Source organism: Mytilus edulis, chromosome 7 (assembly GCF_963676685.1).
Source record: "Mytilus edulis chromosome 7, xbMytEdul2.2, whole genome shotgun sequence".
Lineage (NCBI taxonomy): Eukaryota > Metazoa > Mollusca > Bivalvia > Mytilida > Mytilidae > Mytilus > Mytilus edulis.
In genome coordinates this window covers 88,492,483-88,505,861 of record NC_092350.1, presented here as the reverse complement: position 1 = coordinate 88,505,861, position 13,379 = coordinate 88,492,483, and the positions used below count along the sequence as shown (strand labels likewise).

General features: G+C 32.6%; 2 protein-coding genes across 2 annotated transcripts in view; both read left to right on the top strand.

Annotated features, from left to right (window-relative positions):
* Positions 1–6,371, top strand: part of LOC139482433 (uncharacterized) — a 45,845-nt gene extending 39,474 nt beyond the window's left edge. The window contains exons 7-9 of the mRNA XM_071266328.1: positions 4,212–4,292; positions 4,793–5,273; positions 5,826–6,371. Coding sequence (XP_071122429.1) covers positions 4,212–4,292; positions 4,793–5,273; positions 5,826–5,857 — 594 coding nt within the window. The 3' untranslated portion in view covers positions 5,858–6,371. The remainder of the gene's footprint in view (positions 1–4,211; positions 4,293–4,792; positions 5,274–5,825) is intronic.
* Positions 1–13,379, top strand: part of LOC139483478 (uncharacterized) — a 766,788-nt gene that overhangs the window by 362,910 nt on the left and 390,499 nt on the right. The gene's annotated exons all lie outside the window — the stretch shown is intronic.

The following is a 13,379-nucleotide window of genomic DNA, read 5'->3' as shown; positions in this document are numbered from 1 at the left end:
TTTACTTAAAACAAATTCTTGAGAAAATATCATGCATTCGTTTAATCAAGCAATTGTCTTTGGATTGACACAATATGCTTTGTAATAGTTCATTCCATCAAAATGCAAACTATTGAGACAATTCATGTTATAAAATCATGATACTCTTACATTTTGTAACTGAGCATTTTATGCATTTAAGCATGTTTATACGACCGCAAAAATTTAAATTTTTCGTCGTATATTACTATCATGTTGGCGTCGTCGTCGTCGTCGTCGTCCGAATACTTTTAGTTTTCGCACTCTAACTTTAATAAAAGTGAATAGAAATCTATCTGGGATTGATTTTAGGAGTTTTGATCCCAACATTTTAGGAATTAGGGGCCAAAAAGGGCCCAAATAAGCATTTTCTTGGTTTTCGCACAATAACTTTAGTTTAAGTAAATAGAAATCAATGAAATTTAAACACAAGGTTAATGACCACAAAAGGAAGGTTGGTATTGAGGTTGGGAGTTGAGGTCTGAACAGTTTAGGAATACAGGGCCAAAAAGGGTCCCAAGTAAGCATTATTCTTGGTTTTCGCACTATAACTTTAGTTTAAGTAAATAGAAATCTGTGAAATTTAAACACAAGGTTTATGACCACTAAAGGAAGGTTGGGTTTGATTTTTTGAGTTTTGGTCCCAACAGTATAGGAATAAGGGGCTCAAAGGGTCCAAAATTGAACTTAGTTTGATTTCATCAAAAATTGAATAATCGGGGTTCTTTGATATGCCGAATCTAACTGTGTATGTAGATTCTTAATTTTTGGTCCCGTTTTCAAATTGGTCTACATTAAGGTCCAAAAGGTCCAAAATTAAACTTAGTTTGATTTTGACAAAAATTGAATCCTTGGGGTTCTTTGATATGCTGAATCTAAAAATGTACTTAGATTTTTGATTATTGGCCCAGTTTTAAAGTTGGTCCAAATCGGGTCCAAATTAAACTGTGTTTGGTTTCATCAAAAATTGAATAATTGGGGTTCTTTGATATGCCAAATCTTACTGTGTATGTAGATTCTTAATTTTTAGTCCCGTTTTCAAATTGGTCTACATTAAAGTCCAAAGGGTCCAAAATTAAACTAAGTTTGATTTTGACAAAAATTGAATCCTTGGGGTTCTTTGATATGCTGAAATTTAAACACAAGGTTTATGACCACTAAAGGAAGGTTGGGTTTGATTTTTGGAGTTTTGGTCCCAACAGTATAGGAATAAGGGGCCCAAAGGGTCCAAAATTGAACTTAGTTTGATTTCATCAAAAATTGAATAATTGGGGTTCTTTGATATGCCGAATCTAACTGTGTATGTAGATTCTTAATTTTTGGTCCCGTTTTCAAATTGGTCTACATTAAGGTCCAAAAGGTCCAAAATTAAACTTAGTTTGATTTTGACAAAAATTGAATCCTTGGGGTTCTTTGATATGCTGAATCTAAAAATGTACTTAGATTTTTGATTATTGGCCCAGTTTTAAAGTTGGTCCAAATCGGGTCCAAATTAAACTGTGTTTGGTTTCATCAAAAATTGAATAATTGGGGTTCTTTGATATGCCAAATCTTACTGTGTATGTAGATTCTTAATTTTTAGTCCCGTTTTCAAATTGGTCTACATTAAAGTCCAAAGGGTCCAAAATTAAACTAAGTTTGATTTTGACAAAAATTGAATCCTTGGGGTTCTTTGATATGCTGAAATTGAAACACAAGGTTTATGACCACTAAAGGAAGGTTGGGTTTGATTTTTGGAGTTTTGGTCCCAACAGTATAGGAATAAGGGGCCCAAAGGGTCCACAATTGAACTTAGTTTGATTTCATCAAAAATTGAATAATTGGGGTTCTTTGATATGCCGAATCTAACTGTGTATGTAGATTCTTAATTTTTATTCCCGTTTTCAAATTGGTCTACATTAAGGTCCAAAAGGTCCAAAATTAAACTAAGTTTGATTTTAACAAAAATTGAATTGTTGAGCTTTTTTGATATGCTGAATCTAAACATGTACTTAGATTTTTGATTATGGGCCCAGTTTTCAAGTTGGTTCAAATCAGGATCCAAAATTATTATATTAAGTATTGTGCAATAGCAAGACATTACCAATTGCACAGTATTCAGCAATAGCAAATATTTTCAATTGCACTGTATTGCGCAATAGCAAGAAATATCTAATTGCACAATATTGTACAATAGCAAGAAATTTTCAATTGATTTGAGTTTTCTTTCTTTGTCCAGAAAAGTAGTTGAATCAACTTAAATCATTGTTTTATACAATATACAATGTATATTCACTTTTACTACCAACTGATAAATTAAAACAAACTTTACCATTCAGTGATTACAAGCACCTTTTGTTACATTTTAATATTTTATGATGTATTTAAATGAGTAGTTATTGTTGCAAACTCCATTAGAAATTTGAATTGAAATCAGTTTTTGAAAAAGGGAAAGGGGGATGTGAAAAAAAAATGGGGGGGGGGGTTAAATTTTTCTCATTTCAGATTTCATAAATAAAAAGAAAATTTCTTCAAACATTTTTTTGAGAGGATTAATACTCAACAGCATAGTGAATTGCTCAAAGAAAAAAAAAGTATTTAAGTTCATTAGACCACATTCATTCTGTTTAAGATACCTATGCTGTGTCAACTATTTAATCACAATCCAAATTTAGAGCTGCATCCAGCTTGAATGTTGTGTCCATACTTGCCCCAACCGTTCAGGGTTCAACCTCTGCGGTCGTATAAAGCTGCGCCCTGCGGATCATCTTGTTAAGCATTACTGAGTGAGTAGGCTATTTCTATGATTTTGCACCGTTTACCTTCGTCCCTGAATGTAAAAAAAACAAACATTTCCTTGAGTTGTATAAAACTTATAGGAATAAAATTGAAAATGGAAATGGGGAATGTGCCAAAGAGACAACAACCCGATCATAGAGCAGACAACAGCAGAAGGTCACCAACAGGTCTTCAATGCAACGAGAAATTCTCGCACCTGGAGACTTCCTTCAGCTGGCCCCTAAACAAATATATACTGGTTCAGTGATAATGAACCCCATACTAAACTCCAAATTGTACACTAATTTCCAGTTTTATGAGGTAACTCATCTCTGAAGAGAAATCTAACTTGTTTTACTTATATGCATACATAGCCAACGAGTTAAGACATACTTGCATGCTTGGCTATGTCGATTATTCAACCTATCTTTATCTTAAGACATACTTGCATGCTTGGCTATGTCGATTATTCAACCTATCTTTATCTTAAGACATACTTGCATGCTTGGCTATGTCGATTATTCAACCTATCTTTATCTTAAGACATACTTGCATGCTTGGCTATGTCGATTATTCAATCTATCTTTATCTTAAGACATACGTGCAATCTTGGCTATGTCCATTATTCAACCTATCTTTATCTTAAGACATACTTGCATGCTTGGCTATGTCGATTATTCAACCAATCTTTATCTTAAGACATACTTGCATGCTTGGCTATGTCGATTATTCAACCTATCTTTATCTTAAGACATACTTACATGCTTGGCTATGTCGATTATTCAACCTATCTTTATCTTAAGACATACTTGCATGCTTGGATATGTCGATTATTCAACCTATCTTTATCTTAAGACATACTTGCATGCTTGGCTATGTCAATTATTCAACCTATCTTTATCTTAAGACATACTTGCATGCTTGGCTATGTCAATTATTCAACCTATCTTTATCTTAAGACATACTTGCATGCTTAGCTATGTCGATTATTCAACCTATCTTTATCTTAAGACATACTTGCATGCTTGGCTATGTCAATTATTCAACCTATTTTTATCTTAAGACATACTTGCATGCTTGGCTATGTCGATTATTCAACCTATCTTTATCTTAAGACATACTTGCATGCTTGGCTATGTCGATTATTCAACCTATCTTTATCTTAAGACATACTTGCATGCTTGGCTATGTCGATTATTCAACCTATCTTTATCTGAAGACATACTTGCAATCTTGGCTATGTCGATTATTCAACCTATCTTTATCTTAAGACATACTTGCATGCTTGGCTATGTCGATTATTCAACCTATCTTTATCAAAATAGAATAAAAGAATAGGTGCCACCTACATGGACAAATTGTCTGCGTAAACTTTTCATGAATATTACCAACTATTTTCTATTGAAAATGAATGACATACTTGTTTTTATTTTGAGGTACGTGTCCGTGTCCAAGCTGGTGAGAGGGTGTTTTCGAATGTCAATAAAAGGGCAACGGGAACAGCCATTTCGGCAGAGGTATGTAACACCACCTTGTATTTTCGTGCTATATTCATTTCCTAAAAATCGAAATGATAAAACAGAAGAAGTTCATTTTTCCATTCAATATCATAATAAATTAAAGATTGAACAATGACCATGATGACTAGATATATACATGATATATAAAAGAAGAAAAAAAATTGTTAAAAAAAATAAATGTAAGTGTTCTTTTATCGATGGTTAAAGTTGAACAAATGTTGACTTCCACAAAAATTAAGTGAATTAATTTAAGAATGTAAATTCAAACGCTTGAAATAGAATTGTTGAATTCTTACATGTCTATAAAACCAGGTTCAATCCACCATTTTCTACATTTGAAAATGCCTGTACCAAGTCAGGAATATTACAGTTGTTGTCCATTCGTTTTTGATATGTTTTGTCATTTGATTTTGCCACTTGATTATGGACTTTACGATTGAATTTTCCTCAGAGTTAAGTATTTTTGTGATAATTCTTAACTCTAATATTCTTTCCAGTTCACAGAAGAGGAAATTAATTTTACAAAGATGGGAATGATAGCATTGAATATTTTTGCTGATGTTTTATATGATCTATTAAAACCAGATAAACCACATCTACGTCCAAGGTGTGATTGTGATATAACATACTTATACAGTGAACACAGGAAACTTAATAAACATGTTCCAAGTAATTCAAACCACCCACGATGTCATCCTGGACCATGGGGAGGATGTTGGCAAGATTTTAAGAATACGGACATAGCTATTGGAGATGATATTGAGCGCATAAGACTAACAAGAAACGAATTACATCATTCACAGCTATTTAAACTTGACGAAATGCGTTTCAATGAATTAAGTAATATATCAAGTGACCTTTTAAAAAGATTTGATCGCCATAACACACCAACAAAGCTGTATACAGATCGTCTGAAGGACATTCTGGCTAAAACTATTTCTAGAGAGGAAGTGAAATCAATTGAAAATGAAATATCAGGTACATATGTTTTTAACCGTTTTTTTTTTTGTATTTCTTAGCCTTTTTCGTTTTTCCTGTAATGTAATGTTTAATATTCATTAATATAATCTGGGCTATTTTCGTGATTTCATAGAAATGACAATGACCATTACTAGACTTGTTTGTAAAAGAATAAGGGTAAATGAAGACTTGTTTGTATTAAAATATAAGTGTATGCAGACTTAACAATTTATTAAAGTTGAGATTTGCTAAGACCCTGTTGCGATATACTTTATGCGTTCCGTTACCTGATATGAGTAGTCATTCTAACTTCGCCTACTGATTTTGCCATTGATAAATATTTGAAGTATAATTTGAAACAGTTATAACAAGGGTAACTCAGGAATATAAATATTATCATGTTTAGTCTTCTTTAAACCGACAGTAAAAAATTGAGCACCTATTAAATGACATACCAATTGCACTTTGGTAAATTATTCTTGTCCTAATCAGTAAATGTGCATTATACAAATGCCACTGGACATTAAATAACAACAATCGTTCAATTAGTAGCTTATAATTTTATTTTAGGGATGACGATTGAAGTTGAAATTGAGCACTAAATCAAAGTTCAACCACAATAGAGAAACATATCATAAGAAGAACACAGTCTACCAAAGTAACAGATTTGAAGTCGATCATCTATAATAGAAACATAAATCTGTCAAATTCAGGTTGAAACTATCTATTCATAAAACTATAGACAACAAGATGAAGAATGTGAACCAAGTGGAAAATATTGGAGTAATGTTAAAGATTTGACCAATGTGTGACTGTATAATTACTGTTTTCCTTTCAAAAATATTCACATGCAGCAAATACTGTAATATTAATATACTTTGATAAATATGTGTGAAACTTTATAAACTTGTATCTATAAGTACAGTGGACATCAGTTCTAACCTCTCATAAATTCTGTCAGAATCTGTCAGGAGAACTGTTCTAGAACAGTATGTAGAACTGTCAGCCTGACACCTTTTAGTCAGTTCTAGGTTAGAACTGTTCTAGCTAGAACTGATTTGGTCAGTTCTACCTAGAACTGATTTGGTCAGTTCTACCTAGAACTGATTTGGACAGTTCTAGCTAGAACTGATCCTGACAGTTCTACCCTAGAACAGTTTTAGGCAGTTCTAGCTAGAACTGACCAAATTTTTGGTCAGTTCCACTTCTAGAACAGTTCTACGGTTAGACTGATTTATTTCAAATTCTACAGCTAGAATTGATTTATAAATTCTACGGCTAGAATTGATTTATAAATTCTACGGCCAGAATTAATTTATAAATTCTACGGCTAAAATTGATTTATAAATTCTACGGCTAGAATTGATTTATAAGTTTTAAGAAATATTTGTCTTAATATAAAGGCTTCGGCAAAATAGCGATTAATATTATATAGAGTTTTGCTATTTTGCCGGTTATTATTTGAATTGTTTTACATTTGTTATTCTGGGAGTCAGGATGGCTCGTTGTCACATAACAAAATTATCTGACCTCATTAACCAGATGTAATATCTGTTTACGAGTAGTTTTCATACCTCGGACGGACCTGTTTAACAAAAACCCTTTGACGACATCAATCTAAACTGACATTATTTGCTCTTTCTTTCTGCAAATCTATATAGCTGCACACGGTACTTCAGTTTTAATTTTAGGTCAAGAGGGACTGTACTATACAAGTTACAGCAATATTGGAAAACAATTTTGTTCGCATCAATTCATAGTGCCAGCATGCAGGGGCAGATCCAGCCATTTTAAAAAGGGGGGGGGGGTCCAACTATATTTTCCCTTTCAAATGCATTGATCGTAAAAAAAAAGGGGGTTCCAACTCCTGAATCCCCCCCTTGATCTGCCAATGAGCATGTCCTCTTTTTATTCAAAATATTGAATCATAAACAAATATCAGTAGTTTTCATACTTCAGTTTATAATAAAATCTTCTGACCACATTAACCAACACTTACCATATTTGCTTTTTATACGACCGCAAAAATTGAAAATTTGTTGGTCGTATATTGGTATCACGTTGGCGTGGTCGTCTGCGTCGTCGTCGTCCGAATACTTTTAGTTTTCGCACTCTAACTTTAGTAAAAGTGAATAGAAATCGATGAAATTTTAACACAAGGTTTATGACCACAAAAGGAAGGTTGGGATTGATTTTGGGAGTTTTGGTCCCAACATTTTAGGAATTAGGGGCCAAAAAGGGCCCAAATAAGCATTTTCTTGGTTTTCACACTATAACTTTAGTTTAAGTAAATAGAAATCTATGAAATTTTGACACAAGGTTTATGACCACAGAAGGAAGGTTGGGATTGATTTTGGGAGTTTTGGTTCAAACAGTTTAGGAATTAGGGGCCAAAAAAGGGCCCAAATAAACATTATTCTTGGTTTTCGCACAAAAACTTTAGTATAAGTAAATAGAAATCAATGAAATTTAAACACAAGGTTTATGACCACAAAAGGAAGGTTGGGATTGATTTTAGGAGTTGGGGTCCCAACAGTTTAGGAATCAGGGGCCGAAAAGGGGCCCAAATAAGCATAATTCTTGGTTTTCGAACCATAACTTTAGTATAAGTAAATAGAAATCTATGAAATTTAAACACAAGGTTTATGACCATAAAAGGAAGGTTGGTTTGATTTTGGGAGTTTTGGTCCCAACAGTTTAGGAATAAGGTGCCCAAAGGGTCTAAAATTGAACTTTGTTTGATTTCATCAAAAATTGAATAATTGGGGTTCCTTGATATGCCGAATCTAACTGTGTATGTAGATTCTTAATTGTTGGTCCCGTTTTCAAATTGGTCTACATTAAGGTCCAATAAGGGTCCAAAATTAAACTTAGTTTGATTTTAACAAAAATTATATCCTTGGGGTTCTTTGATATGCTGAATCTAAAAATGTACTTAGATTTTCGATTATTGGCCCAGTTTTCAAGTTGGTCCAAATCGGGGTCCAAAATTAAACTTTGTTTGATTTCATCAAAAATTGAATAATTGGGGTTCTTTGATATGCCAAATTTAACTGTGTATGTAGATTCTTAATTTTTGGTCCCGTTTTCAAATTGGTCTACATTAAAGTCCGAAGGGTCCAAAATTAAACTAAGTTAGATTTTAACAAAAATTAAATTCTTGGGCTTTTTTGATATGCTGAATCTAAACATGTACTTAGATTTTTGATTATGGGCCCAGTTTTAAGTTGGTTCAAATCAGGATCCAAAATGATTATATTAAGTATTGTGCAATAGCAAGAAATTTTCAATTGCACAGTATTCAGCAATAGCAAGAAATCTTCAATTGCACAGTATTGTGCAGTAGCAAGAAATTTTCAATTGCACAGTATTGCGCAATAGCAAGAAATCTTCAATTGCACAGTATTGTGCAATAGCAAATATTTTCAATTGCACAGTATTGCGCAATAGCAAGAAATATCTAATTGCACAATAATTGCACAATATTGTGCAATAGCAAGATATTTTCAATTGGAGTTATCTTTCTTTGTCCAGAATAGTAGTTGAATCAACTTAAATCATTGTTTTATACAATATACAATGTATATTCACTTTTACTACCAACTGATAAATTAAAACAATCTTTACCATTCAGTGATAACAAGCTCTTTATTTTACATTTTAATATTTTATGATGTATTTAAATGAGTAGTTATTGTTGCAAACTCCATTAGAAATTTGAATTGAGATCAGTTGGTGAAAAAAAAAATAGGGGGGGGGGGCTGAATCTTTCTCATTTCAGATATTTCATAAATAAAAAGAAAATTTCTTCATAAATATATGTTATATTTGTTATTCTCGTGGGATTTTGTCTATATGTGTTACATTTTAGTGTTATGTCGTTGTTCTCCTCTTATATTTAATGCGTTTCCCTCGGTTTTAGTTTGTTATCCCGATTTTGTTTTTTGTCCATGGATTTATGAGTTTTGAACAGCGGTATACTACTGTTGCCTTTATTCTTCAAACATTTTTTTGAGAGGATTAACATTCAACAGCATAGTGAATTGCTGAAAGGCGAAAAAAAATATTTTAAGTTCATTAGACCACATTCATTCTGTGTCAGAAACCTATGATGTGTCAACTATTTAATCACTATTCAAATTTAGAGCTGAATCCAGCTTGAATGTTGTGTCCATACTTGCCCCAACCGTTCAGGGTTCAACCTGTGCGGTCGTATAAAGCTGCGCCCTGTGGAGCATCTGTTTTTTTTATGTAAATCTAATAGCTGCACAGTAATTCAGTTATAATTTTAGGTCAAGAGGGACTGTAGTATATAAATAACTACAATATTGGAAATCAATGACCACAATTTTTTTTCTCGCATCAATTGAGAGTGCCAGCATTTCCTATTTTTATGCAAAATATCGCATCAGAAACAAATATCAGTAGTTTTCATACCTCAGACTGACAGTAACATGTAATCATGTAACAAAATTATTTGTCTGCATCAATCAAAACTGACCATATTTGACCGCATCAACCAAAACTGACCATATTTGACCGCATCAACCAAAACTGACCATATTTGCTCTTTTTTATGTAACTCTTATAGTCGCATAGTAAATCTGTAATATTTTTATGTAAGGATGGATTGTAAAATCATGAAAATACAAATGATAGAAATATTGAAACACAATGCTACCTAATTTCATTTGCATCAATTTAGAATGCCAGCATGTCCTCTTTTTATTCAAAATATTGCATCATAAACAAATATCAGTAGTTTTCATACCTCAGACTGACTGGTATAACAAAATAATTTGTCCGCATCAACCAAAACTGACCATATTTGCACTTTATTATGTACATGATGTCAATCTTAATAGCCGCAAAGTAAATCACTTATATTTTTATATCAGGACGGATTGTTTAATATAAACATGATAAATGAAAGCAATATTGGAAAATAAAATCATGCTCACATCAGTTTATAGTGCCAGCATGTCCTCTTTTTCATAAAAATTTTGAATCGTAAACTAATTTCAGTAGTTTTGATATTTCAGACTGACTCATGAATATAACAAAATTATTTGTCCGCATCAACCAAAACTTACCATATTTGACAGCATCAACCAAAACTGACCATATGTGACAGCATCAACCAAAACTGACCATAATTACACTTTGTTATGTAAATCTTAATATATATATAGCCGCATACTAAATCACTTATAGTAATACATATTACCATGGATTGTATAATTCAAATGACAGCAATATCAATGAATATTGGAACACATTGGCTACAAAAAAATTTCCACATCAATTTAGAATATCAGCAAGTCATTCAAGTCCTTTTTTATGCCCCACCTACGATAGTAGAGGGGCATTATGTTTTCTGGTCTGTGCGTCCGTTCGTCCGTCTGTCCGTCCGTCTGTTCGTTCGTCCCTCCGTCTGTCCCGCTTCAGGTTAAAGTTTTTGGTCAAGGTAGTTTTTGATGAAGTTGAAGTCCAATCAACTTGAAACTTAGTATACATGTGCCCTATGCTATGATCTTTTTATTTATATGCCAAATTAGAGTTTTGACCCCAATTTTACGGTTCACTGAACATAGAAAATGATAGTGCAAATTTCAGGTTAAAGTTTTTGGTCAAGGTAGTTTTTGATAAAGTAGAAGTCCAATCAACTTGACACTTAGTATACATGTTCCCTTTGATAAGATTATTCTAATTTTAATGCCAAATTAGAGAATTTATTCCAATTTCACGGTCCACTAAACATAGAAAATGATAATGCGAGTGGGGCAAAAAAATTTCAGTGGTTTCGATATATCAGACTGAGTGAGAGTTGTGTTAAAACAAAATTATTTGACCGCATCAACCAAAACTGAACTTATTTACACTTTATCATGTAAATAAACATGCATATGGCCTCATCGTAAACATGGTAAAACAATATTCTTCTATACTATTAAACGAGAAGACCTCATTTTGGGTGTCACTTCTCTTCTTTCCACAATAAATTAATCAACACGCCTCTGTGTCCTATAAGTACAGTGCATAGTCTCATTTGTCATCCATTCATATGATTATTCAGATTGAGTTATTTTGGGAGAAAAACGAGAAAAAGGGCATCCGGATATTGTCCCGTCATTGGACAAAATTTTAAGTCAGATTATACTTCCGGTTTGCGTTTTTCTGTATACTTTGAACCTACATATACTAGGAATAAAGTGTATTTTCAGAATTCTGTCTGCTATCATTTTCAAGTTTACTATCCACGGTAGTCACAGAGTTTATTAAATAGAGAGGGTCTGTATACTATATCAATGACCACCATGGATCGATTAGAAAACTTAGAATTGAAAGTAAATACACTTTATTTATATATAGATACAGATAAGCGCTAAAATTATTCTTGTGCACTTTTGATACCTTTTCTGAAATTCTCCAGTCATTAAATCTTTTACAAAATTCATTGATTACAAAATTAAAGAAGATGTGGTATGATTGCCATGTTGACAACTCTCCACAAGAGACCAAAAAGACACAGAAATTAACAACTATAGGTCATCGTACGGCCTTCAACAACGAGCAAAGACCATACCGCATACTCAGCTTTAAAAGGCACCGAAATGACAATGTAAAACAATTCAAACGAGAAAACTAGCGGCCTTATTTATGTACAAAAAATGAACAAAAAACAAATTTGTAACACATATACAAACGACAACCACTGAATTACAGGATCCTTACTTAAATGTACATAACATACTAAATGTATATTCATATTGAAATTGATAGAAAACCACAAATTGGGAATTTTGGAAATAAAGGAAGAAAAACATTTTCCTGTCCCCAATAACCTATGATTTATGATACTTTTGCTGAAATTCTCCAGTCATTCAATATTTCACAAAATTCTTCAAACAACACTTTACATACTTTAAACTACGCTCTGAAAGCCCGCGATGTTCTAGTTATTTCTATGTGAGGACGGATCGTATGATAAAAATGACACCAACTTTGAAACACAATACACCTTATCGCTAATCCTGGCTGACCCGGCCTCTTGAACTTTTGAAGCATACAACAATGACTTTTCCATTGTGGCGTTAGATATTTTGTTTCATGACGTCAACATTTTACGGGAAGATGTGTGATATCCAGTAATGGCAGACAAATAGCGACAAGGTGTATTTATACAATATCTAAGAATTTAGCGCGCCGTTATTTCCTCTCTGTATCCATAATAATGAACCGTCATTAAACATGCTAAAGTGACTTTTTAATATGTTTAAGTCAGTAGTTTGTGATGGTTTTATTTTAAACAAAACTATTTAATGGCATCATCCAACACTCACATGACTGATTCATATACTTTATTTTAAAAATAAAATAAAAAGTACATGTATGGGAAGTTCTCTTCTTGGAATAGTATACTGTTAATATAATTTGAAGAAGGCAAAGAAAAATGCATGATTTTGTTTGTAGCCGAACGTCCAGGGGCAAATGTTTCATTCATGTTCAGATCCAGTATATTTTTCTGAGTTGTAGACTCCCAAATATCATTTATAATCGTTATGGATAAGTCTGGCTAAATTGACGAGATGGTGCAAATGTAGTTTTTTTACGTTGTACAACACTTTTTTTTATTAATATCCCATAATTCATCCACTGTGCAATTTTCGTTTGAACATTTGTCAAAACTGAATCTTAAATGAATGTAAATCCAAGGCAAACAAGGTAAATTACGATTAAAATTCCATAAATTAAATGCAGAGTTTTATTTAGGAAGAGACTGTTAAAAACGGGGAACGAAGAAACGTAAACAATGATGTTTCCGTATGCAATCTTATAAAAATATTTCTCCGATGAGTTGGATAACCTTCTATCCACTTCGATATTTGTACATGTAACGTAATAAAAGTCGTTTGATCAGTAAAAAATATAGAAAATGTGCTATTTAATATATAGCAAAGTAATTGGAAGTGATTTATTTCTTTTAAATTCTAAAGTGCCCTTACTGCAGTGACGTCATTTAGAACTGTTCTACAGTCCTGACTGATTTAGTCAGTTCTGCTGACAGTTCTACGGTTAGAAGTGATTTGGACAGTTCTACCTAGAACTGATTTAGACAGTTCT